We start from the raw sequence: 26,200 nt of genomic DNA on the forward strand, positions 1-26,200 counted from the left end.
GAAGAAAAAAAATAAAAAGTTCAAGTATCGTATCTACCCTAATAAAATTCAATTCCCCGTAAACGCCTCCGTGGTGGAATCTAGTATTTTTATCAATGATAGACCTTATTATGAGCAATCTATCAGTACCGGTCACAAGTTGCACTTTTGAGTTTTTTGGAAGAAAAAAATAAAAAGATCAAGTTCAGTAACTCAAACTACCCTAATATAGTATTTTGACAATCGATTCCTCCTAAAGGCTTCCATGGAGGAATGTGTTTATTTTACCAATTATAGACCTAATTAAGAGCAATCTAACAGTACCGGTCACAAGTTGCACTTTTGAGTTTTTTGGAAGAAAAAAATAAAAAGATCAAGTTCAGTAACTCAAACTACCCTAATATAGTATTTTGACAATCGATTCCTCCTAAAGGCTTCCATGGAGGAATGTGTTTATTTTACCAATTATAGACCTAATTAAGAGCAATGTATCAGTATCAGTCACAAGTTGCACTTTTGAGTTTTTTTGGAGAAAAAAAATAAAAAGTTCAAGTATCGTATCTACCCTAATAAAATTCAATTCCCCATAAACGCCTCCGTGGTGGAATCTGGTATTTTTATCAATGATAGACCCAATTATGAGCAATCTATCTGTACCGGTCACAAGTTGCACTTTTGAGTTTTTTGGCTGAAAAAAATAAAAAGATCAAGTTCAGTAACTCAAACTACCATAATATAATATTTTGACAATCGATTCCTCCTAAAGGCTTCCATGGAGGAATGTGTTTATTTTACCAATTATAGACCTAATTAAGAGCAATCTATCAGTACTGGTCACAAGTTGCACATTTGAGTTTTTTGGAAGAAAGAAATATTTTTTGATCGATTGATGTGGAAATTGTTTGAGCCAAAATCATGTTTTACTGCGTATAACTCAGAAACGGTAGGATATAGGAAAAAATGATTCAGGTACAACTTGTAGATAATTTTATGGCCTTTCAACTTTTCCTTGAAAGTTATTCTCTAACATGTACCGTTTTTGAGATTTAAGCGAAAAATGAAAAAATGGACCCATTTCCCCGCTCCCCCCACTCCAGGGCTCCTCCTAGTGGCCCGGGGTTTTAGTATATTTATTACCTAGGGACTCTTGACATGTTTCCGAAGAAACATCTTACGTTACTAACTCACGCACTCTAGAACTTTTTATTCAATGGACTATATAACCAAATTTATCAAAATAAAGTTCTGGAGGAATGTGTGTCGTCGACTGCGTATGTTTATTTAAAAATAGTATTTATACTCGCTATTTCGACAGACTTTTTTTACGGATTCGTGCTCTATACTGTTTCCCTAATATTGTTTTTTTTTATATATTACATACAGACAGTTTTTTTACTGTTTTATAATATGTATCGATCATCATTAATAATTATAAACAAATAATAATAAAAAGACATATTACATAATTTGTGATGATTTCAACTTCACTGTTTTATACAATTATTTTAGACAACATACCTACTAACTACCGAAAATACGCGTTGAACGAGCGAAGAATATTGTGTATAATTTAGCGTGCGATGAACTTTACGTACGTTGGATGAGCCGGGTGTATGAGGGTATTGTGAGGGCGCGCGGCATGGCGCGTAATGTGCGGGGCTTAATCGTAGAATTATCTGGCTTTATATGCCCTCTTAAACAGGTATAGAACTGAAAGCCCGCAAAGCAAGGAGCACAGAACAGCCTGGAGTAGGGCTCTCAAAAGGCATCAGTACTGTGGGGTTGCCAGCATTGGTGAAATGGACTGGTGATGATGACAGCCTTCGCAGTCGATCTAGGAATGGCAGGTAAGGTTCTTTAGATTTGTCAGTAGTAAATAATAGTAATACGTTTATCAGAAGTTATTACTAAATAGTTATACTACGTAACAAATAAATTAATCCATATGATAATTAATATTGTTAAAAATACGCGCATAAAGTCGTGCAATTATTTTATTCTTCTCGATCGTTGCTAGGTGTACAAAGTTTGAATTAAATCTGTCCGTTTAAAGTGTCTCAAAATCGAGATCTCGAGTCGGTTACATACAAACATGCAGATGAAGTAAAAGCGTGTTAAAATAGTTTTTGCAAGGTTATAACTGCGTGTGAAAATGAATATTAAAACTCGACTGCATGACTATTTTTATATTTTTCTACTAACTGCAATGGAACTTTTAAAAAAGCCGTAGGTATATATATATATATCCATACTTATATTATAAATGCGAAAGTAACTCTGTCTGTCTGTCTGTTACTCAATCACACCTTAACTACTGAACCAATTTGCATGAAATTTGGTATAGAGATATTTTGATACCCGAGAAAGGACATAGGATAGGTTTTATCCCAGAAATCCTACGGGAACGGGTTTTTCTTTGAAAACGCGGGCGAAGCCGCGGGCGGAAAGCTAGTATATATATAAATAAGACAGAACAACGTAAGTTGATATAGTTAGTTTACGAATAAAATTCTTCTGTCATGGTGTTTGGAATTAAACTCCTCCGAAACAGCTTGACCGATATTCCTGCTAATTTTTATTCATCGGGCAACATCTATTTTTCATACCCAAAAATTTTAAGAAGGCTGTTGCAGGCATTGTCTTGTCAGCTAGTTATGCATATAACCGCAATCCCACCTTGAACCCATCACCACAAAGTGTATAAGATTGCCTAATAAATATTAAATGCGCAATCAGTCACTAGCACCCCTAACATGGCACGCAACCCTCCGTTTTTGTAAATGGAATACGGTAAATGGACGGCCAAAGGGCAGTGTTTCCATGACGAAATACGTGATTCAATTTTTGTTTTCTAGGAATTTTGGTTGACGTTTTTTGGTTGAATTTACTGTGTGTAATATCAACTAATCTATACATATAATAAAATCGTAGGAAAGTCAAAACTGTACATTGAATATTTTTTTAAAAGAATACATAATCCATGATCTATAATCGATATAGAAGCCAAAAACATAGTTTTTAGAATTTTTGTCTGTTTGTCTGTTTGTCGGTTTGTCTGTTTGTCTGTTTGTCTGTATGTTTGTCCAAGCTAATCTCGAAAAGTACTGCATAGATTGACTTCAAATTTTGCATGAATATTACTAACAGGTCGGGTGAGGCTTTTATATACATATTATCATGCTATCACCTTCGGGGGAGGAGCTGTGAACCTTTATTTTTCTTACGTATTCCGTGTATTACGACACCGTTCAATCTAAAGACTCATGTTTAAATGTTGTTTTTGAGTAAGCCACGCTATTATCTAGCTTTACACTATAAAAACTACGTCATTTACGTAATTTTGGCAGAGAAACAATTTAATGAATCTTAGTAGTATAAAGACGAATTAAAAACAGCGCCATCTATGAAGTGTTATAAAAATCAAACACACGTTAACTATTGGAAATTAATAATAATCAAATGACGCATAAATAATTAATGTTGTTTAACAATATCTAGATTGACACTATAAAAATTATGCCATTTAGTTTAGTAACTTGGGAAGAGAAACATGTAAGTTGTATAATGTTAATTTTGAAACAGCGCCATCTATGAGATTTGGTAAAAATCAAATCAATGTACATGTTAACACTACTGAATACACTGTTGAAAATTAATAATTTAAATATAATCGTTATTTATTTAACTCTTTAACCCATATCTTCCCTTCCCTATAAGGTATATTTCGTGTAAATAATAAATATACTACATTTTTTAAAGTGAGGGTAGATGTTTATTATTTTAAGTAAAACCATGGTAAAACTAGACACCATTATCTACAGTTAATCTAATATTGATTGTGTTCATTAGTTACAATTTTAAAAATCTTCGTGTTTTATAAATTTACTAGCTTACCTTACGCGGCTTCGTCCGCTTTGTCTAAAACCTAATAAGTTATATACTAAAACCTTCCTCTTGAATCAGTCTATCTGTTAAAAAAACCGCATCAAAATCTGTTGCGTAGTTTTAAAGATTTAAGCATACAAAGGGACATAGGGACAGAGAAAGCAATTTTTTTATACTATTTAGTGATATTTATAAAGCAATTGAATGTCAACCAAAAATATCAAATTCAATCTTCGTGTTTTGTGAATTTTCACCATTATGCGTTCCCACAAAAGGTAAGTAGTTACTTATAGGTATTTATTTTTTATAATGATAGCAATTCATGTTTTTTGTTGATATTATATTACTTATACTTTTAGAATGAAATAATAAAATGAAGAATTCTTTCATATATGACTTTTACAAGATTGCGCGGTGCATTGGGAATAGTAGTTTTTGATAAAATTTTATTTGTAAGTAGCTTTTTTATAGATTTATAGTTAACTTTTGATTTTTTTATTTACAGATTCAATGCTCATAAAATTATATCGCCTTTGGAAGACGATTTCTGCCGACAATTTTACAACACCACTTGAAAATTTATGATTTGATGATGAAGATAGTGGCAGCGAGGATTAAGTGGAAATTAGTAATCATCCGCTTCGTCAATTTTTGACTGAAGTTAAGAGCGCATATTCTATTTAACGCAAGTCAAAAACTCCGCGATCTATTACGATAGATCGCGGCTTGCGCTATCCTTTTACTATGAACAGCATAGGTCCACAGGAGAGCGCCGAGCAACATGTCCTCTCTCTGGAAAGGCTCGCTGCCGACTGATTTTAATCGGGTCGCGCGCAGTGTTTTATAGTACTTTAAAAAAAATTGTAGAAAAATAATAGAGGTACCTTAGTTGATTTTTTAAATTTTATCTTATAAGTAAGACATTCTTTTATTGCAATATGTATAAATTATATTCAATAAAGTCAAATATCTTGGTGAAAATAATCATTTTGTCGACTATAATTTCTAAAAAAATTCACATTGTTCGGATTTTAATTTCGTAAGTTAGGAGTCCAAAATAAAAAAATCTTTTAACTAACTATTTTAATAAGGATTTTTGCAGTTAGTTAAAAATAATTGTGTGTTAGATCTGTCAGCAATTTCAGATATTTTTAGCTTCGAAATTGACACTAAAAGTGAAATCAAGTAATCATCGGATCAGTTATCTTGATGGTATTCAGAAATACTGTATTAATTGAAAAAAACTCTTAACTAACTACATAGACAATAAAATTTCCTAAAATTATTAGTAATTCATATGTTTGTAAGATAAGTGGTTGATGGACAATCTGGTTTGAAAAATCACATATTTGAGCCAAACAGCGCACGGACCGCGTACACGGCCTTAATGTCCAACTTCCAATGGTTCAATCATTGGAAGTATCTCGGGAAATTTTGAAGGATATTTTTTCAGGAAGGAGAGGAGGGGCAGCCAACCACATATCAAACTACTACGTTGTAGTACCGAAAAAAATGTTATTGCCAAATGAAACGTAAATTTTCACTCACAACTGTACAAGTAATGTTTTTTTAATATTTATCGTTATGGCTATCGAGGTACCCGCGACCATACTGGGATCAGAGTACATGATATACAGTTCCTCATCCAGGATGGCTAAGAGCATTTTCACACTGAAAAAGATGTTTTCTTTGAATCGTAGTTGCTTCGTTTGTTTATTTTTAATCATTTTACATAAATGTTTTATATTTTATAAATATATCATTTTCATTATTTATAAATAAAATGGATTGCCGTCCTGAAATTATAAAAAAATAATGTATACTTTTGCCAAATATGTATAAGCTCAAGCTCATTTTTAGATAAAAATAACCAAAACAACTTATTTATTAAAATTTAGTAGATAAAATAAATTATGTAACGATTTTATAAGAAAACACAGTATATTTATTAGGCGACGGTGATCTCTTCCAGAAAAAGATATTCATCAGCTCAATAAAATTGAATAGTATATTGTTAGTTATTCTTTAGATTCACAATTGTAATGAGCATTTCCGCATGCAAGTTGTATCGTAGTTTAGATATATCATAGTTTTGACACATTAAAGTTCCAACAAAACCCTCAAATTTTTGAGCAGAGTTGAGCAAAATAATTTGAAAAATGTGCCGTGTTAAGTATTATAGAAAAGGTTAGTTCGTTGGTAATTATTATTTCTTCGTCATTTACATGTTGTTAGTAAAAATAAACTTTGACTAACAGTCAAAGTATATTTTAACTAATACTACTTAATACTAACTATTATACTTATGTTCAGTATTTTCCTATCTGTATTATTATTGCTTGGTAATTAATATATTTTCATGTCGTATGTACCTATTTATAAACATAAGTTTGATGTGTAATTAGCTGGATTTATTTTTACACACTCACAGACTTATATTTTATGTTAAAATAGTGTGAATAGTGTAAATCATAATATTTTTTCACAATTAAAAATATTTCCTTTTTTTCTGATAGTGTTGGCATTGAATTAAACCGCGCTGTCGTTTCGTTCACAAAAAGTGAGGACCGAATATGGTCCTCATATCATCAAAAATCTGTGCGAAAACAATAAACACGTGTACGGCCCTCACGGCAGGGGGCGGTCTGACGCGAAGTGGGGACAGCGACCAGCGTTGTCACTGTATCGCTCTTGCCACGCTGTTCAACAGACTTATTCGATAGTTCAGTTTTATTTTAAGACCGCCGCGCTGTGACAACCAACCCGTGAGACAACCAAACCCGGTCTCCCCTACTATCCCGAGAGACCGAAACCTTTACTGAGAGGGTATGACGTCTCACAGCTGATCGCAAACGGCATATTGTACTATCCCGTGAGACCGAAACCCTCACTTAGAGGGAATTACGTCTCAATACTGATCACAACAGTCATATTTTATCTCGAGAATCTGAAACTTTACTCAATATGAAGATCGTTTGACAAATGATATAGGGTGCATCATAATATTATTCGATCTCTTGAAGCTGAACATGAACATAAGCAATGACTAGAGTAGGGACGCGAATATTACAATAATTATTTGAGACAAGAACGATTAATAAGTTTGTTTAATGAAAGATTAAGAATAATTGAAACTATTCGGTCTCTGGAAACGGACGAATAGCGAGAGGCCCGTCTTACTGCAGACAGATTTCGTCATAGTCTTAATAACTTAAAGGTAAACATTCTACGAATTCGGTGGTGTGGTCCGACAAAATATAAAAGTGGGTTTGCTTATAACCTCACAATTTATTACAGATCATCTTCTGTATAGGCGATATTGACGTAGTATGTTCTTTTGTAATGCTTTAAAGTGGAGTAAGGAGTCGGCTTTCGTTTGAAGATACACCGGAACCTTTGAAATCACTACTTTTAGAGGAACATACTGTGCAATCTAAACTGTTATTAGACAATATTCGCTCTTATAGTAGTGCGTTTCAAATGATCAAAGGTGCTCAACAATCAGAGGGTTCTTTCATGCTTACTTTTAAGATACAAGGTCAAGTTTATTTGATAGGATCCCTTTTGCCTGAAGGCCAACCTAAGTTTGTTAAATATATTTTGTATTCGACTACAACGAATAGTAAAATACAAGAAATCAATATTTCTCAAATTTAAAACTGAACTCATTTCACAATTTTAGAACAGGTTAATTATTCGTATGTATGCAGTTTTAAATCGACATTAGAAGCTTTTCCTCAAGATGGTGATATCGGCACTCAGGAACTCCCTGGACGTGTTATAACGCCCAGGCCACAGTATTACAATTTTTCCTACAGTAGAGCAACTTATTTTCGCATAGCAACGGAGGGGAACTCGCGGGGGGTCAAGTGACGCGGGCCACGTACCACAAACATGCTTAGTTTGTGGTACCGAGCGCGAAAGAAAGTCATCGTGTTTTTAGTAAAGTTACTATGTAAACTAACGTAATTTAATACTTAGGTACATATTGTATAATGGTGCGCTCAAACTGTTAATCTACATTTAATTTAGATTATTATTTGAAATACTCAGTAATGTATTATATATTATAATTTAAATTACATTCATTCATGTTTTCTTCAGATTTTAAGATTTTCTTATCAGTGTTCAATTTTAATGTAGTTAAATTTTATAAGAGACAATAATTAAGAACATTCAAAAATAAAGTGTCACGTATTTTTTTTAAACGACGAATGACGAAAAACTACGTAATCGCGGACGAAGTCGCGGGCAACAGCTAGTTTTAATAGTATATTGTAACAAGTTTATGTTTATAAGGGCCGATTTTTCAATCCCTGGTTAAAACTTACCCGTCCAATAAAGATACGATAATAACTTACCCGTCCAATAAAGATACGATAAACACGATAATATTAAAATGTACTGTAAACTATCAATTGCGGGCAATAAGAATACATTTTGTAATGGTAGTTTCATACGTTATTCGACGAATAAGTTTTACCCAAGGATTGAAAAATTAGCCCTAAGAGGCATTACTGAAAGTTGAAGTTAATTACTATCTTAATCCACCAATTCCTTAATCGTAATGTCAATAATAATGAATGAAAAACGATTATTTTAGCAACTATAATTTCCTTTTTTCATAGTTTTTTCTTTTGTTTATGATATCAGTCCATAATAAATATGCAATCCAAACTAACAGCTTTCGTTTACCAATCTAACTATTAACAAATCTTCTTACAATCATATTATTAGTTACTTCATTCCGTATGGTGACACAGAATTAATAAAATTTCTTATTCATAATTTTCCATGAATCATACCTTCAGGGCCTATTGGCTATTAACCAAATCAACATAATATAGTGTTTTTGGAAACTAACCAAATGAATCAATCTTGCATGTAGGCTTTCCAATTTGTAGAGCTTTTATTAAATTGAAATGATGATAAAACCTTTAGTTATTACTTATTAGTAATTTTGGTTGTTTCATATAATGGCTTAATAAGTTTCACGACCAATGTATAGAAAAGTATTACGTTATTCTATTTATTTTCAAGCCAAAATTTACTTAAGTATATTTTTTATGTGAAACCATTGATTTACATTTATCGTTATTTTCTTTTCAAAAACACACTGATAACTTGTATCAACCAATACCCAACCAATAACCAATCGAATTTATAGAAATCGTCCAACAATTTTCCCAAACGTAAACGTATACCTAAATGTTAAATATACCTGATTGTTAAAACAGTTTTCTCGGAATATAAAATATAAATTATATTGAATTTATTCGATCTTATCAATCACTCAATAAAACCATAATAGGTACAATATATTATTCCTATTGGCCTTTTACTATCATTCATCATAATTAGCCTTAAATACTAATTTAATATGATTGAATATGGCATGATCAGAATTGAATAAAAATAATAAACACTAAATAAAACTCCATATAAAATTATATGAATACAAAGTATTGACAATATGAATTCTTAACTACCCTACACGAGTCAGAAATAATACATAGACAATTTCACGCACACATGCACAAACACATTGATGTGTTATCGACAGCTTTTTGACCCATTCATAAGAAGGGCCTAACCCTTTTTAACCCTTTGGATGAGTCTGAATACACTTCAGTTTTATATTAGCTTCACCTGTAGGCTGTTATCTGTATGTTTGACGTTTGTACGTAAGCGACGCCTGTAGAAGCGTTTTGACCGGCAGATTTAATTCAAACTATTTATTTTTATACACTTATCAAGGATCTGTGATCTGATTTATCCTATTGAAAGTGTTTTCTTTATTTTTTCTAACCTAAATATTATCATCATCGACCCAATTTTCTTTAAAATCTATATCGTCCTGAAATACAACAGATGCAAAACTAACTTTAATAATTGATGTTTAACTATTAATTAATACATAACATGTGACCTTTTGAAGTTTCAAGGCTATATTGACAACTGTCTAGCAGTTACCAGAAATTATTTTAAATTTGATAAATGTTTACATAGTTAACTATTCCTTTCTCTTCATTCTTTTACAAGTATGTAACAATTTTTGAAGTGACACTTCTTTAGGCGCGTTGAGAGTAAAATTTCAAGGTCGCGTCAGGCAATACCGTCACGTCATGAAGTAAAGCAACGATTTTGGTATCTTTGAATCTTGCCAAGTAGTTTCACTTCTGACACGTGTGCTCGGCACATATACTTTTTTCTTGGAACATTTATTTACCGATTTTACAGAAGGTCGAATATGTACCTAAATGTGCCTATATGTTGACATTGATGTACAATCAAAACAACGGGCCTCGATCGTTATCAATGATTGGTGTTTGAGGAAATAATAGCTTCCAATATGTCTATCAAACATGTTTTCTATGTACAGGAATATCGCTTTTATATATTATGTAACTTATGAAATAATTTCTCTAAGCTTTTATTTATTATGGACTTTATAGTTTTGTTTATATTTAGTTTCCTTTTTATTTGACTTCAAAATGAGTGGTTAGATTATAGATATGTTTGTATTATTATTATCTGAGCAAATTAAATTTGCATCTTAGTTACGACTTGCATTGTGGCCATTTTAACAGGTCGTTCAAAAAACGATTCCATCTACTTTACTTGTAACTACCATGTTAGTAGGTACACTAAAAACCACAGGAGAAAACAATGCAAATATTCTAGAAAACTTTTCAGAGGTTTTAAGGGTGCACTCACACACATCAGTCACCGTCACGGCACGTCACCGGACAGGATTAAAAAAAAATATGTATCAATAGTTCTAGTATGACTCTGTTCCCACACGACAGTCGCCGGCACGAAATCTATCAGTGACGTCCCCGGTCAGGCACGTCAAATAATCTTTCCATACATGTATCATACTTTTATCCCCACTCACCCGGTGCCGTCACGTCTCAGTTCAGTCAGCGTCGTGCTACCGTCAATTGCTACATGTTCTCTAGCGTGACACACGTCTAATCACTCACTAACCTGATGTATGTGTTCAATGATTCAGTCAAACCGGCGACGTGACTGACGGACAACATGACGGTGACTGGTGTTTGTGGATACGTACACAAACCGTCACCGATCAGTCATCGGTGACTTGACGGTGACTGATGTGTGTGAGTGCACCCTAAGGGTGCACTCACACACATCAGTCACCGTCACGGCACGTCACCGGACAGGATTAAAAAAAAATATGTATCAATAGTTCTAGTATGACTCTGTTCCCACACGACAGTCGCCGGCACGAAATCTATCAGTGACGTCCCCGGTCAGGCACGTCAAATAATCTTTCCATACATGTATCATACTTTTATCCCCACTCACCCGGTGCCGTCACGTCTCAGTTCAGTCAGCGTCGTGCTACCGTCAATTGCTACATGTTCTCTAGCGTGACACACGTCTAATCACTCACTAACCTGATGTATGTGTTCAATGATTCAGTCAAACCGGCGACGTGACTGACGGACAACATGACGGTGACTGGTGTTTGTGGATACGTACACAAACCGTCACCGATCAGTCATCGGTGACTTGACGGTGACTGATGTGTGTGAGTGCACCCTTAAAAGTAACACACGTGGTTTGCATACTGTTTTTGAATAACGGCTATTAAACATTTTGTACTTACTGTAACTAAAACAAATGTAACATCTTTATACCATGTTTATCGTAAACTAGCGGTCCGCCCCGGCTTCGCCCGTGGTACCTACATATTTACATTTTTTTCATAAGAACCATCCTCGTACCAAATAGATTCCGCAACGCACGCGATGACAGAATTTTTATTAAAGAATTTTTTACACCTTGGGTTACATTATTGCATTTTTGGTAGGGATCTCTATTTTTTTTTGAAAATGCAATATAGCCTATGTTGCTCAGTGAAGATGCAGCTTCCTAATGGTGATGAATTTTGAAATCGGTCCAGTAGTTTATGCATGAAAACCATACATACATACATAATTACAAACCTTTCCTCTTTATAATATTAGTATAGATATAGATAAAGAATTATGAATTATGAACGAACTAAAATTAGGCTTCAGGAGTATGTAGGAAAAGGAAATAAAATTATTTATATGATATAAATTTATAACTAAAATTCATTACTTTAAGTGGTAGCAGTAGAGCCGGCAGCGTCGATAGAAGCACTCGAGGGTCCAGCACTACCCTTAACTCTGACGAGGATAATATTAACGTAGTTATAAGGTAAGAGTAATATAAATAAAGGTATTTATTATATTGTATTTATCTTCAAATTGGTACTATTTATTGCTTGAACTTATAACTTTTTAATTCAGTGGACAGTGCTAATCTAGTAACAAATTAAATCTATCTAACCTAGGTACATTAAACTTCATAAAAATAAATTTTCCCAAACGGTCCAATTTTTTCCTAAAAAATATAATTTAGACAGCAAAAAAGACATTGAGGAACGACAGAATAGATTCTCATCCTATCGCGTTTTCAAATGATCGAATTAATCTTGTAGTCGATATCGAAAAAAGTCGTTGTTGAATGAATGAATGAATGAAAATTCTTTATTGCTCAAAAATAAATAAATACAAATACAAAAGCACACAACACATATAAAACAAGCAAAAGGCGGCCTTATCGCTGGGTAGCGATCTCTACCAGGCAACCCTTAAAGTACTTATTTTTCCATTAAGAAAGGTAATGAGGTCCGCAAATATAAAGAAGAATAAATTATCTAATCAATGTTATTTTAAACAAACATACGTTATTAAAAGCATTGCTTTTGACGATTTGTTTAAAAATGTAGATATTTCTTTGGAAGATGACTTTATGGCATTTTATATCTTTAACACTAATTTGTAATTAAAATTGCGATAATATTCGTCACACCAATGGGATCGTTAATTATTTTTAATGTCAAGATTCAAGAATATCCTATCGCGTTTTCAATAATGTGATCAGAATAATTCAAATAACTTTTTGTACAAAATATCCTGTACAGAAACTCATTACAACAATTTGAACGTTCGAAAAATATACAAAATTAACAAGGAAACTTAATTGAATGTTTTTCCAAAACACCCCACATGTGGGCATGTCTAACAGCCAACAGGAAGGTTGTTGACATTGACTAATAAAATGCTATCGATTTTCTGCCGTTAACGAGGTGGCGTCAATTAAAATAGATATTGCGTTAACATATTTCAGTAATAACAAAAAAGTTCATTTATTTCCTTATTTATTTGTCAATTAAAGCACAAAATATGTCCCTCTTGCTGTCAAGGGATTATTTTAGCTAAGAATATAGGTGTATTAACTTTAGTATCACCTATTTTATATCTCTGCAATATCATTGTAGTGTCACCTTTTTTTAACCGAAAAATTTAAGTGTTATCTACAATGAATACAACTTTATTTAATAAAAGTTCCATTTCATACCTAAATGACTGCAACAATAAGTAGGAGATCGGAGATCTGTGTCTCTATCAGACGTAGAGTCTTCTAGGGATCTAATACGTCTTCGAGTTTAAAGAGATCTGTGTCTCTACCAGACGTAGTCTTCTACAAGGGATCAAATTCGTCTTCGAGTTTAAAAAATACACAAATACAATTTCAACTATACTAAGAAGGAGATTATATTAACAGAAAAGATGGAGTACTTTTACATGTTCCATTTTTTCATTAAATATTTCATTTTTCATTAAATATATTTTTTAGAGTACGACCAGTAAATGAAAAAGAGCGATCAGTGAGAGAAGTGAATATGCTAGAATTCCCTGGGAAGGGACAAATCATATGCCACGGAACTACTCCTGGGCAGAAGCCAAAAGTGTTCTCCTATAATGTTGTTTTTGAACCAGCTGCAACACAGGTAAAACAAATGATGTAAAAATACTGTAAATGTAGGATTTTAAATGGAGCCTAGTTATTTTTTGCATTTCTTATGAATTTTGCTAGCTTATTACTGGTCGATTAGGTATATTTCATTTATTATGTTGATCCTTCTCTCGTTTAATTTTTTAATTACATTTTCGTTAAGTACTCCAAAAGGAATTGGATGATTTGAAATTGAATTTAAATTAAAAAAAAATCTTTGTAATTAGCTACTACGAACTATGTACATATAATTATATAATGCGTATTTCTCGAAAGAGAATCACGAGTTTGTTAATCTTTTGAAATCTTGAAAATTGGAGACACGTTTTGTTTCATCATGTCATTTATATTTTACTATTAAAGTACCAACAGGTAGTTTCTTCTCTTATTATAATATTTCCTGAAAATTCAGTAGAATTAAACATTTCAACAGGAAGACGTTCTAGAATATTCCGGTGTGAAGCGGTTATTAGAGATGGCGGTAGAGGGGTTCTCATGTACCGCATTCTGTTACGGACAGACTGGGAGTGGGAAAACTCACACTCTTACTGGACCACCTGGATTGGTAAGTGGATTTGATAGGAATATTCTATTTTTTTCAGGTATATGTGGGTAGGAGACTTCTGAAACCATTTCTGGATAACCACATTAAGAACTAACTACCCTCCATACATACATTTATAAAAATGTATGAAAGTTTTAAAAAATCGTCCTACCAAATAATAATCATAACCCTTAGTCATAACCTTTCACTGCATACGACATCAATGGTCAATCGGATCGATTGTCACCTTCATACGCGAGGTATAGACAAATAACCGCGAATTATTCGACAAGACAAATTGAACTTTATTTGCATGAAATAAAATTTATTTTAAATTCTTGATAAAAAATAGCTGATGAGCATGACATTTTATGTAATACCTTTACACGCGACATTAGTTTCTCATATACAAATAAAAAATGTCCAGCCCTCTTTCAACCACTTTAAGAGGTATCCTAACAAACTTTAGCAAGGTTCCATCTTTATTAAAGTGAAACTTTTATTACATCGTCTCAAACTTTTTGGTCTGTGTAGCGCATGTCGCGTGTATCGCGGCTGCCGAGTAGGTATACCTACTCGGTAGCCGACCGACACGCGACATGCGCTACACAAAGCAGTGTTCGGAACCGTTCGAACAGTTTCACTTTTACCACATTTCATAAAACCACACAACATTTTTTTTTTCAATATTATTACGTTCGGAGTCTAGCAAAACCTAGGACCAGGACAAGGTTACTATCGTAATTATTAGATACTGTTTGTATTCTTATGGATAGGTAGGTACCCAATTTCTGGCTCAACTTCCAAAACACTCCTTACGTTAACTTAGTATTTTAAGCGTAGGCCTATATCTAGTACTAGCTGACCGCCCGCGGCTTCGCCCGCTTTGTCTAAAACCTAATAAATTATATACTAAAACCTTCCTCTTGAAACACTCTATCTATTAAAAAAACCGCATCAAAATTCGTTGCGTAGTTTTAAAGATTTAAGCATACAAAGGGACATAGGGAAATAGGGACAGAAAAGCGACTTTGTTTTATATTATGTAGTGATTAAAAAAGCCATCAATTTCTCAACAAATAACACGAAAATCACTCAGAATGCGATAATACCAGTAATTGCATTTGGTATTGACCTGACAACTAAAAGCTCTTCGCGTGTAGGTATCCAACGGTATGTTAATGATAATATTATCTACGTATTTACCACTTTGTTTTTGTTAGCTGTTCGTTAACATTGTGGCGTAAAGAAAAAGCTATAATTTAGATTGATTGGAACTTGGATCGGTGGTTGAAATATGAGCTTATTTTTGTAATACTTACTGTCAAAAAATGTGTAAAAAAATAATTTTCTAAATTTTCTGCGTACCGACAGGGCAACGACAATCAAATCCAGTACAATAAACGTTAGATAGATTCCGGGGGTTAAATAAACGAGACCAATGAGGAATGCATTATTGGAAATTATTGCGGGTACTTTTAACAAACAATTTCGGGTACCTACTTTTAACTCTTTTTTTATTTATTTATTACATTATTCAGGTAGAAAGTGGTGCGAGTCCATACGCGCCAGACCACGGTCTGGTTGTCAGATCGTTTGTGTATCTGTTCCGTCTGATACGAGATCAGCCGGAAAGTCATTTTGTTCTGAAAGCTTCATTTCTGGAGATTTATAATGAAAAGGTATTAAAATCTCTATATAAACTGCTTTATTTTTGGGATTATTTGCCATAATTTACGAATTCTGTAAATAAATAAATGGTAATTTTCTCAATTATAAAGAGCTTGACTTTATAGATATATCACTATTTAGTAATTTAGATTCATTTATTTTAACAATATTGATTTCTTCAAGGTGATAGATTTACTAAACCCCGGCAGTGCAAGAAAACCGCTCCAAGTGCGATGGTCAAAGGAGAGCCGAAGCTTTTACGTAGAAAACTTGTTTATGGTCGACTGTGAAGAGTTAGACGATCTATTTGCTGTACTGGAAGAAGGTATATAGATTTTTATGAGAATTAATTAAGAAGTACCTATACCTACAAGCAAAATATTTGTAAGATTTTCCATTCTCACTCAATAAACAATTGGCTCGCTCACAAACTCCATACCTTCCATACCTTTTGCACGTTTAGACCTCCCTCAGGTAAGCTTCATTTCAAAATCTCCTCAGTACCGTAGCAGTTAGGTACTTGGTACTTAGGTACGTGTAGATAATTTATTTATTTATTTATGACACTTTATTGTACAAGTACCAGTAATAAAAACATAATTTAACAAGAAAACATGAATACGGTAAGTGCACAAAAGGCGGCCTTATTGCTTAAAGCAATCTCTTCCAGGCAACCATATTAATAAAGGACATGTACGAGGCTGGATAATGTTACTAATATATGAACTAACTTCGTGTTAAATAAATAACAATTAATATTAACTTCGTGGACCTCAATTTTAACGAAATTAAATTTTGTACATAGACGTCTCTACATTTAGACTTCATTTCTAAATCTACTTCTACCTTTGCTCCATAATCCATATTGTTTCGTCCATAGACCTGTAAACATTTAGACTTCCCTCTACCAAATCTACCATTATTGTATAGGTATGCGTAACCGCGCAGTCGGTTCTCACTCAATGAACTCTCACTCTTCCCGCTCACACACATTACTATGCGTGCGGATGAGACGGGACGTGCGAACTGACGGTGACGTCACATGCTCTACACACGGCAAGATCAACTTTGTGGACCTTAATATTCAACGATATTACATTTTATACTTCTCTACATTTAGACTTCCCTACCCGCTTTGTTTGGAAATCTACAATTGCTCAATATAGTTTCGTCCATAGACCTCTTCACATTTAGAGTTCCTTTCACCGGTCCATAGACCTATTTACGTATAGGCTTTCGTCTTTCCTTGACCAAATCTTCTACTCTATAGGTATGCGTAACCGCGCAGTCGGTTCTCACTCAATGAACTCTCACTCTTCCCGCTCACACACATTACTATGTGTGCGAGTGAGACGGGACGTGCGAACTGACGGTGACGTCACATGCTCTACACACGGGAAGATCAACTTCGTGGACCTTGCGGGCAGTGAGATGACCAAACGGACCAATAGTACGGGAAAGACTTTGGAAGAGGCGAATAATATTAATCGGAGTTTGATGGTTTTGGGTGAGTTAATTTTAAAAAATATCGGAATAAGTAAAAATTTGGTTAGTTAGTGTAAATTTCCAGAAAAAAGAGAAGTAAATATAAATCTCATAATTATTAACTGCCTATTGAATATTTACCTTATTGCTTGGTTTGGATAAGAATATTAAAACTTTTAATTTACTCTCTTAAAAAGTCTAACGATTAACAGTTTTAGACGAACTTTAAGTCCCTTGACAATTCAGCATGATAATAGAGTTGATGGAACTGTTATCATTAATGAATCTACGATAACGTTATTTTTACATATGAACATAAATATAATGATAATATTCTATTTTCAGGATATTGTATAGCTCAACTAAGTGATGGCAAGAAGCGTGGTCACATACCGTATAGAGACAGTAAACTGACCAAATTGCTGGCTGACAGTCTTGCTGGGAACGGAGTTACGCTTATGGTAAGAATATCAATGGTATGATGTTTAGATATAGATTTACCAAATTCGATTGACCTCGATTTAAGATTGATCTTGAATTCTAAGAACTTGAATTTCAACTTTAAACAGCTAATAACAATTATTATCCTCAAGGAATTAGGAATAATTGAAGTTTTAAAACTTACGTTAATGCAATAATTAAGAAAGAATAAAGAAACAGAAGAATATAAATGACCTCTGAAGAAGATATAATTATTGATGCTACTGAGAATATTATTATTTATTAATATTGTTTTTAAAATTATAACAATGTTCGATTTAGATCGCGTGTATAGCCCCAACGAAGTCAAATTTGAGCGAGACAATAAACACACTACGATACGCAGCAAGAGCTAAGAAGATCAAATCGAAACCTATTGTAAAAATGGTAAGTAGGTATTTTGTACTAGACGAACTTTATGTAGAAGTAAATGTATTGATTGTTTTAAAAGAAGCTATGCATAATCTAGACGTGTAAGGGTTAGTTATAGAGAAGTTCTGAAAATAATTTACTGAAGAACTTAGTGGCAGAATTATTTATCAGAAGAAAAGAGCGTTTGTGACGAGCACACGTGTCAGAAGTGAAACTTCTTTGGCAAGATACAAATATGCCAAAATCGTCGCCTTTTACCATGACGTGACGGTATTGCCATGACGCGACTTTGAAATGTTACTCTCAACGCGCCTAAAGAAGTTTCACTTCAAAAATCTCAAATAGTAATGATGATGATGTTCTTATTCATGTAGGATGCAAGAGATGCTTTGATCCTTAGTCTGAAACGAGAAGTAGAAAGTCTACAAGCCGAGAATAGTCATCTCCGCACAGCACTTCACATACAGACAGATTATAATATGGATGCTTACGGTAAGTTTTTTAATCGAATTAGCGTATTTTAATATGAATCTGGAAATTTCCGAAATAAGCCCTTACAAGATAAAATATATTCTTGCCAAATTAAATACAAAAAAGCAGAAATTGAACCCAACGGTAAAATATAAAATAAAATAACATCATCTTCAGGGAGAACATTTTTCTAAATAAAATCCCTACCACTAAATCTTGCTAACCTTATATTCTACCACAACAGAAAAAAAATCCACCAAACATAACAAAAATCAAAACGTCCACAGGCCAAAGAAAACGTCAACTCCCAATCGAACCAAACAAACTATACCAACTTCCACAATCAGAACTAGTCGAACTGATTCAACTCCACATGGAAGAGAACTCAGCACTGCGACACGAGAACACAGAACTCTTCTCGATAAGAGACCAGCTGGCGAGGGACCAGGAGATATTGAGCAGAGAGAACGAGAGATTGCTCAAGAAGTTGGAGGATGTTAATTCGTAAGTAGCTTTTAATATAGAAAAATAAGAAATTGTAGCCTAAAGAAGACCAGCTATCAAGTAACCAAAAGGTATTGAGCGGGGGAAATTAGCGAATGCTCAAGAAATTGGAAACAAGAAGTGGTAAGTGTGTATTTACTGAACTAAAAAAGGGTGCAAATGTAAAAAAAATAATCAGAGCTCGTGGAACTGATCCAACTGCATATGGAAGAGAACTCAGCACTGCGACACGAGAACACAGAACTCTTCTCGATAAGAGACCAGCTGGCGAGGGACCAGGAGATATTGAGCAGAGAGAACGAGAGATTGCTCAAGAAACTGGAAGATGTTAATTCGTAAGTAGCTTTTAATGTAAAAAAAGAAGCAATTATAGCCTAAAGCAGACCAGCTATCAAGGAACCAAAAGGTATTGAGCGGGGAAAATTAGCGAATGCTCAAGAAATTGGAAGCATGAAGTGGTAAGTGTGTATTTACTGAACTAAAAAAGGTTGCAAATGAAAAAAAATAATCAGAACTAGTGGAACTGATCCAACTCCACATGGAAGAGAACTCAGCACTGCGACACGAGAACACAGAACTCTTCTCGATAAGACACCAGCTGGCGAGGGACCAGGAGATATTGAGCAGAGAGAACGAGAGATTGCTCAAGAAACTGGAAGATGTTAATTCGTAAGTAGTTAATAATTTAAAAATATAGGCAATTTTAGATGACATGAAACCAAGTAAGGACCTAGAAGATATTGAGCAGGGAGCAGAAACTGCTCAAGATGTTGGAGATGTTAATAAGTATATTTAAACTTTAAAATATAGGCAATTTTAGACGGTATGGAACCAGCTTGTAAAATCACAGAAGATATTGACCAATTGGAAGACGTTAATTCGTAAGTAGCTCAGTATGAACTGATTTTTTAAATTGCTATTTTGTTATGTGTACAATAGCGTCTCGATAAAGGAGAGAGAATGTGAGTTAATTTGTTAATCTAATAAATGCATTAAATGGATTCCGTTTCGTCTTTAAGTTACCTCATTTTTTGACTTAAAGTCCAACTTTATGCCATTAAAAAATTATCTCATTGTATGGTTTCCTTTTATCATCTACTCTCAAAGAATTTTCTTATTTTTCAAGGAGTCTTTAGTAATGTTATGTACCTAAATTTTACCTTTCAAATAAATAATATCTAACCCAGATTCAGAATTGAAGATTAAAAATAATTATTAAAATTCCTGTTTCGAATATTTCGCCATAGGACATTATTTGGATGAGCTGTTTATAAAACAGGTTAGTCAAGAGATTGGACTGCATGACATACACTGTTAAAAATCTTAAATTATTTTAATAAATTTTTAAAATAAATTATAATTAACGACCAGTGGAATTTCAGCATGTACAACACTGCATGAAAATTAAAATGTTACACAGGATCGTTTAAAATTCTAAACAAGTACTTATAGTATTGTAAATAAATCAAATTATTATCAATAAAATGACTGTTAAACTTCCTAGCACCGCCTTTTATACAACGAATAAGCATATCAATATCATTAATTGGTCCATGTCGCAACCATATTTTGTCCTTGCTGGGAAGATCAATACCATACTCTTATGATATTTTAAGAACCAATGTAGCCCATGCCATAATAGAGCACAAATACATAGATGTTTTCATTCGCAGCTATGAATTTCAGAATGCATATAAATTTATAAAGAATATAAAGCATTTGAATGCCATAAAACCAATAATATCAATTTCAGAATAATCTAAATTCTTTACACATCCATCTTCGTAAGAAACTATAGCACAAAATAATATATCAAATATCAATTATATTATCCTCTAGCGTTTGCATCAGATCACCTATAATACCTGCTCGACCAGCGTACTCCCATCTTGGATCAAATGAATCGAATATCTGGACGAACACAGCAAGTTCTACCAATAGTGTTACCAGTGAAGATAGATAAGTGAATTATGCTTATTTTTATTTATGTATATTATTTTATATTAGGTACAGGAAGATGCACAATTCCTTAAGAGACCAGAAATGTTTCCAAAATTCTCATAAAGATAATCAAGTATAATGTGAAAAATACACCACACGTGTAAAAATATAACTAGCTAGCGGCCCGCCCCGGCTTCGCCCGTGGTATATGTTTACGTTTTCTCTTCATAAGAACCATCCTCGTACTTCAAGGAATATAATAAAAAAAGAATTATCGAAATCGGTTGCCGTTCGCGCGTGATGCCGTGACATAGGAAAACGGGTTTAAATTTTAAATATACAGATTAAATTATCTATGTCAATATAATAAGAAATTAAAATTATAGTGTTATTATATTTTGGAAATTGAAGATATTTTGTATATTAATGTGAATCTACCCTACATTATAACAGGTAAATATTAGTTTAATTAATGATATTAAGTATGGCAATAAAGACAATAATATATCTATTTTATAGACATATTTGTGCTTGTGTGAATAACATTAGATATTTTAATTTTATCCAGATATTGATATTGCGTCTATGTCGCAGTCGGATTGTATAATCCGCCGTATTACATTACGGCTAGCTGTTTTCAAAAACAGCTTGTTTGAATATTATTTAGGTGCAAAATTGTTAATGTCTACAATACAAACAGCAGTATTATTTACTATCAGCAGTTTTGAAGTTTCAATTTAGAAAACTTGGATTATAAACAAATTGTTAGATGTGTTAGGTAAATATGAAGTTATTTGAGTATATCTACAACATTAATCATAGAATGCCTTCTGAATATCCTATAATTAAAGTAAAAATTTGAAACTAATTTCAAATAGTTAAAAATGCTTTTTCAATAATTTATCTTAAAAATATAACAGAGTTATTTTTCCACAGTGTTAGTCTAATAAAGTCTATAAGGAAGAAAAACTGTAGTTAAAAATAAATATATTTGAATTAAACATTTGTTTTATTTCAATGTGACAATGCTCCTTACACTAAAATTTGTCTTATTTAAGAATACATATTATACTACATCATTTCAAAAATTATTCTAACACAAAGTTACATATTAGGTAAAGGTTACACAGATAGTAAATTAGGGGTTTCTAAATTCATATAGAAATACTAGTGGTCCGCCCCGGCTTCGCCCGTGGTATAACATGTTTAAACTATCCTATCTCTCAAGTTGGATCGAACTGCACATGGTGTGCGAATTTTATTATAATCGGTTAAGTGGTTTAGGAGTCCATTGAGGACAAACATTGTGACACGAGATTTATATATATTAAGATTAGCTATAGTATATTATGTAATAGATCAATTCTGAAAATAATGTTATACATATACAGTCTTCACTGACTTTCAAACGATGACATTGAAAGTAGTTCTTTATTCATTTGCACTATTTTATGTAATTAGAACATTATTTCTAGAACTGCTAGTCAAAATCAATACAAGTAATAGTAAATCCTTGAGAGAAATTTTAGTATAGTGAGATAGATATGTTACCTCATATTTTAGACATGTTTAAAAATGATACAGCACATTGAAATGAGTTCTCCACTTGATACATTCATTACGAATCTTAATCACACATAAAAAAACACATCAGTCCATATTTGTTCTAGTTTACACAAACTAGAAAAAAGTTACTGCTAGTGCCTTCTAAAACCATACTTCTTTCTCTCATAGAAGAGATCAGTCTTGGAGCTCCCCAGATTTACAATCTTTGGACAGCCATCGCGCTGAAAATAATATTTTATTACATTATTTAATCTTACGAAAACCAACCCACATAAATTGACAACATGAAGGAGTATATTTACATCAATATGAGTGAGAAATTATCAAAAACTTACATCTTTTTCTTGAATAGTACATTCTTTGCAATAATACGCGTCAGAAACTCCAGGACCACCGCAAATAACACATCTTCCTTGATAAGAACCGTAGTTACATTCATCACATATTCGCACCAAAGTGCAGGGTCGTACATACGAGTCGCAGATTACGCATTTACCATCGCACTTCTCGCATAGACGTCCAATAGCTGAAATAATTATAAAATACAATTTATATGAAATAAAACTGCAAAATTCTCATCCCAAAGGCCACAACAAAACAAAATCACTAGACTTACCGACGCCAGGCTGTTTTCTGCAGAAAATCAGATCAGGATGATGCTTAGCCATTATAAATAGGTATTTTAAACAGATTCTAGATACAGAAAGTTTCAAATGTAGGAATAATTAAATTCCGAATAAAACACAAATCACAATTAACCTCAAATATAAAATAAATACACCGCGTCCGCATCCGTCAACTACAAATCTGTCAGAAGTAAATGTCAAGTGTCAACATTAGAATGCGTTCCGTTTGTAGCGACGACAAGCCAATTTATGAGTTATCGAATCAAGTGTAACGCTAAGAAAGTTCACACGGTAACTCATATATAAACAGTTCGTGCGCTATGCATGAACAGTTAAGGGCTTGTCGGGACGCGGGTTGGTCGCATTAGAATATTAATTACATACGAATAAATATATGTAGTTAACGAAATATAACCTTTGCGTAGTTATTCATCTTTTATTAACCCGCACATAACAAGCCCCTACATTGGTGACCCCCGACGTTTAGTGAACATATAGTGAATTGCATAGATATCGTTTGTTTAAAATTTAATTCAAAATGAATCCGGCAGTTCCAATTAGAGCGGACGAGAGTGAAAATGCTCTCGCGCAGATCACTGTGTCGAGTAGAATTCCAGACTTCTGGAAAGAATCACCACGACTTTGGTTCGCGCAGTTTGAAGCAGTGGTGGCGAATCAGAAGCTGGCGGACGAATCGAAATATAACCTGGTGGTAGCGAAATTAAGTCGCGAACACGTTGAGCAGGTGAGTGACATTGTATTGGCACCACCCGATACAAAGAAGTACGAAGCATTGAAAAACCGGTTGCTCGTAGTATATGAAGAATCTGAAGTGCGTCAGGTCCAAAAATTATTAAAAGAGCTTGAGTTGGGCGAACAAAAGCCTTCTCAACTTTTACGGCGTATGCGAGATCTGGCTCGAAAAAAATTCTCGGAGGAGACATTGACGATGCTGTGGATGAGACATTTACCCGCAGCCGTACAAGCAGTCCTCACAGTTAGCGAATTAAAGGATACAGAGAAATTAGCTAATATGGCAGATAAAGTTATAGAAACGACACGTTTCGCGGAGATACAGGAGGTATCGAGTGCCAGAGATAAAATATCCGCAATACAACCTACGCTAGTTGAGCAGATTACACAGTTAACGCAGCGCTTAAACGAGCTGGAATCTGCAGGCTCGAGAGGCAGATCGTTTAGTGGTGGAAAGTATGGAAATCGCACGCAGCGTATTTCCAAACTATACATAGCCAGAACGCAACCATAGGAAACTGCTCGTGTATACTTTGTAATGCTGTTTTTAAGTTTGTTATTACAATATATACACGAATTTTGCGTACTGATCGTGTATACTTTGTAAAGCGGATGCTTGCTTCTTCTTTCCAAACTATACACGATCAGTACGCAAAATATGTATAACTAAATATAGCTAACACCACTTACGCTTGAGCGAAATAATAAATATATAGGCAATCAAAGACTTGTACAGCTATATCTATCTACTTTTATTCTTCTTGATTGATTCAGTAAAATATGGAATAAAAATATTATTAGGTAAGCTTAGAAAAATAAATAGGTAACAGATATAAGGGTTACCTATGGGTTAGGTTAGGTTCGTGTTTTTTTTAACTACACAAAAATAGGAGCCCCGTGAAGCGGGACTCCGTCGCCTCGCAACCGTCTTCTTCTGGACTTATTAGATTCTTACATTTTAGCACTATATGTCAATTGTAAGTCGTGCAGTATAGTCGGGAACGAAGACACAAGCATCCTCGATACAAAAAATATACGATCAGTACGCAACATTATATACACAATACACATGCATTTTAATAATAGATTTCAAAACAGCAATACAATAATATAAACGCGAGCAATGGAGAGACGCCGCGCTTACTCCGAAACATACACGATTAGTCCGCATGCGTACTGGCGCTGTATGTTTTGGAGCGCTATTCTTACTTACTTCACTACAAAGTATACGCGAGTATTTGCGTACTGCTGTTGTATAGATTGGAAGAACTTTGTAAAAAAGTTATTTCCAAACTATACGTGATTAGTTTCACACCGTTGCGTACTGGCCTTGTATAGTTTGGAAAGACGCTCGCACGCATCGCTCCGCATCGCGAAGTCGCGATCGTACAGGAATATCAAAACACAAAAATTCCAATTGAATATGTTATTACCATTACCGCTATAAGCACAACGCCAGCAAGTGCATTAAACCTTGTGCGTGGCAGAAGCAGCAAGAGAGCCGACCAAAAAACTAAATACGGTACAGACAGAGGCGGATGTCTGTTCCACCGAAAATAAACGCCTGTGTATAAAAGATAGGAAAAGTAATCTTAAGTTTTTAGTGGACACCGGCGCTAATGTTTCAGTTTTACCAGTGTCGAAAAATAACCGATTCGCGAGTGAGTGTAGTGACTATAAACTATACGCGGCAAACGGTAGTGTAATTAAGACATTCGGTACTAAATTAATGACTTTAGATCTTAGTTTACGGCGACCGTATAAATGGTCATTTATTATCGCCGAGGTAACTCAACCTATATTAGGTGCAGATTTTTTAGCACATCATGGTTTGATTGTAGATTTAAGATCATGTCGATTAATTGATAGTTTAACTAAATTAAAATCAGTAGCTAGTGTTATTAAGGTGAATCAACCGTCTGTGACAACAGTTGAGGAAACTCATCAATTTCACGACTTGTTATGTAAGTACCTAGATATAACTAAGCCTTCATCGTACAGGGAAATACCTAGCCACGGTGTTTTTCACCATATTGAAACGACTGGACCTCCAGTGTTTGCCCGG

General features: G+C 33.8%; 3 protein-coding genes across 3 annotated transcripts in view; 2 read left to right on the top strand and 1 right to left on the bottom strand.

Moving 5' to 3' along the window:
- Window positions 1–22,001, top strand: part of LOC149483620 (kinesin-like protein KIF12) — a 30,335-nt gene extending 8,334 nt beyond the window's left edge. Inside the window, exons 2-13 of the mRNA XM_089702780.1 lie at window positions 1,682–1,826; window positions 11,986–12,078; window positions 13,564–13,717; window positions 14,156–14,287; window positions 15,808–15,948; window positions 16,121–16,262; window positions 17,208–17,444; window positions 17,768–17,883; window positions 18,185–18,289; window positions 18,649–18,766; window positions 19,033–19,249; window positions 21,089–22,001. Of these exons, the coding sequence (XP_089558906.1) occupies window positions 1,682–1,826; window positions 11,986–12,078; window positions 13,564–13,717; window positions 14,156–14,287; window positions 15,808–15,948; window positions 16,121–16,262; window positions 17,208–17,444; window positions 17,768–17,883; window positions 18,185–18,289; window positions 18,649–18,766; window positions 19,033–19,249; window positions 21,089–21,212 (1,724 nt within the window). The 3' untranslated portion in view covers window positions 21,213–22,001. The remainder of the gene's footprint in view (window positions 1–1,681; window positions 1,827–11,985; window positions 12,079–13,563; window positions 13,718–14,155; window positions 14,288–15,807; window positions 15,949–16,120; window positions 16,263–17,207; window positions 17,445–17,767; window positions 17,884–18,184; window positions 18,290–18,648; window positions 18,767–19,032; window positions 19,250–21,088) is intronic.
- Window positions 1–26,200, top strand: part of Cdk12 (Cyclin-dependent kinase 12) — a 220,360-nt gene that overhangs the window by 114,495 nt on the left and 79,665 nt on the right. The window lies entirely within an intron of this gene.
- Phf5a (PHD finger protein 5a) lies at window positions 22,682–23,556 on the bottom strand. Its single transcript, XM_089702985.1, has 3 exons — window positions 23,373–23,556; window positions 23,092–23,282; window positions 22,682–22,977 (listed from the first exon to the last, which is right to left on the bottom strand). The coding sequence occupies exons 1-3, from the start codon at window positions 23,422–23,424 to the stop codon at window positions 22,888–22,890; spliced, it is 333 nt and encodes a 110-aa protein (XP_089559111.1). The 5' UTR covers window positions 23,425–23,556; the 3' UTR covers window positions 22,682–22,887.

The sequence above is a fragment of the Colias philodice genome, chromosome 13 (assembly GCF_061535455.1).
Source record: "Colias philodice isolate Cphi_HAF_F1 chromosome 13, ilColPhil1 Martin Lab GWU primary, whole genome shotgun sequence".
Lineage (NCBI taxonomy): Eukaryota > Metazoa > Arthropoda > Insecta > Lepidoptera > Pieridae > Colias > Colias philodice.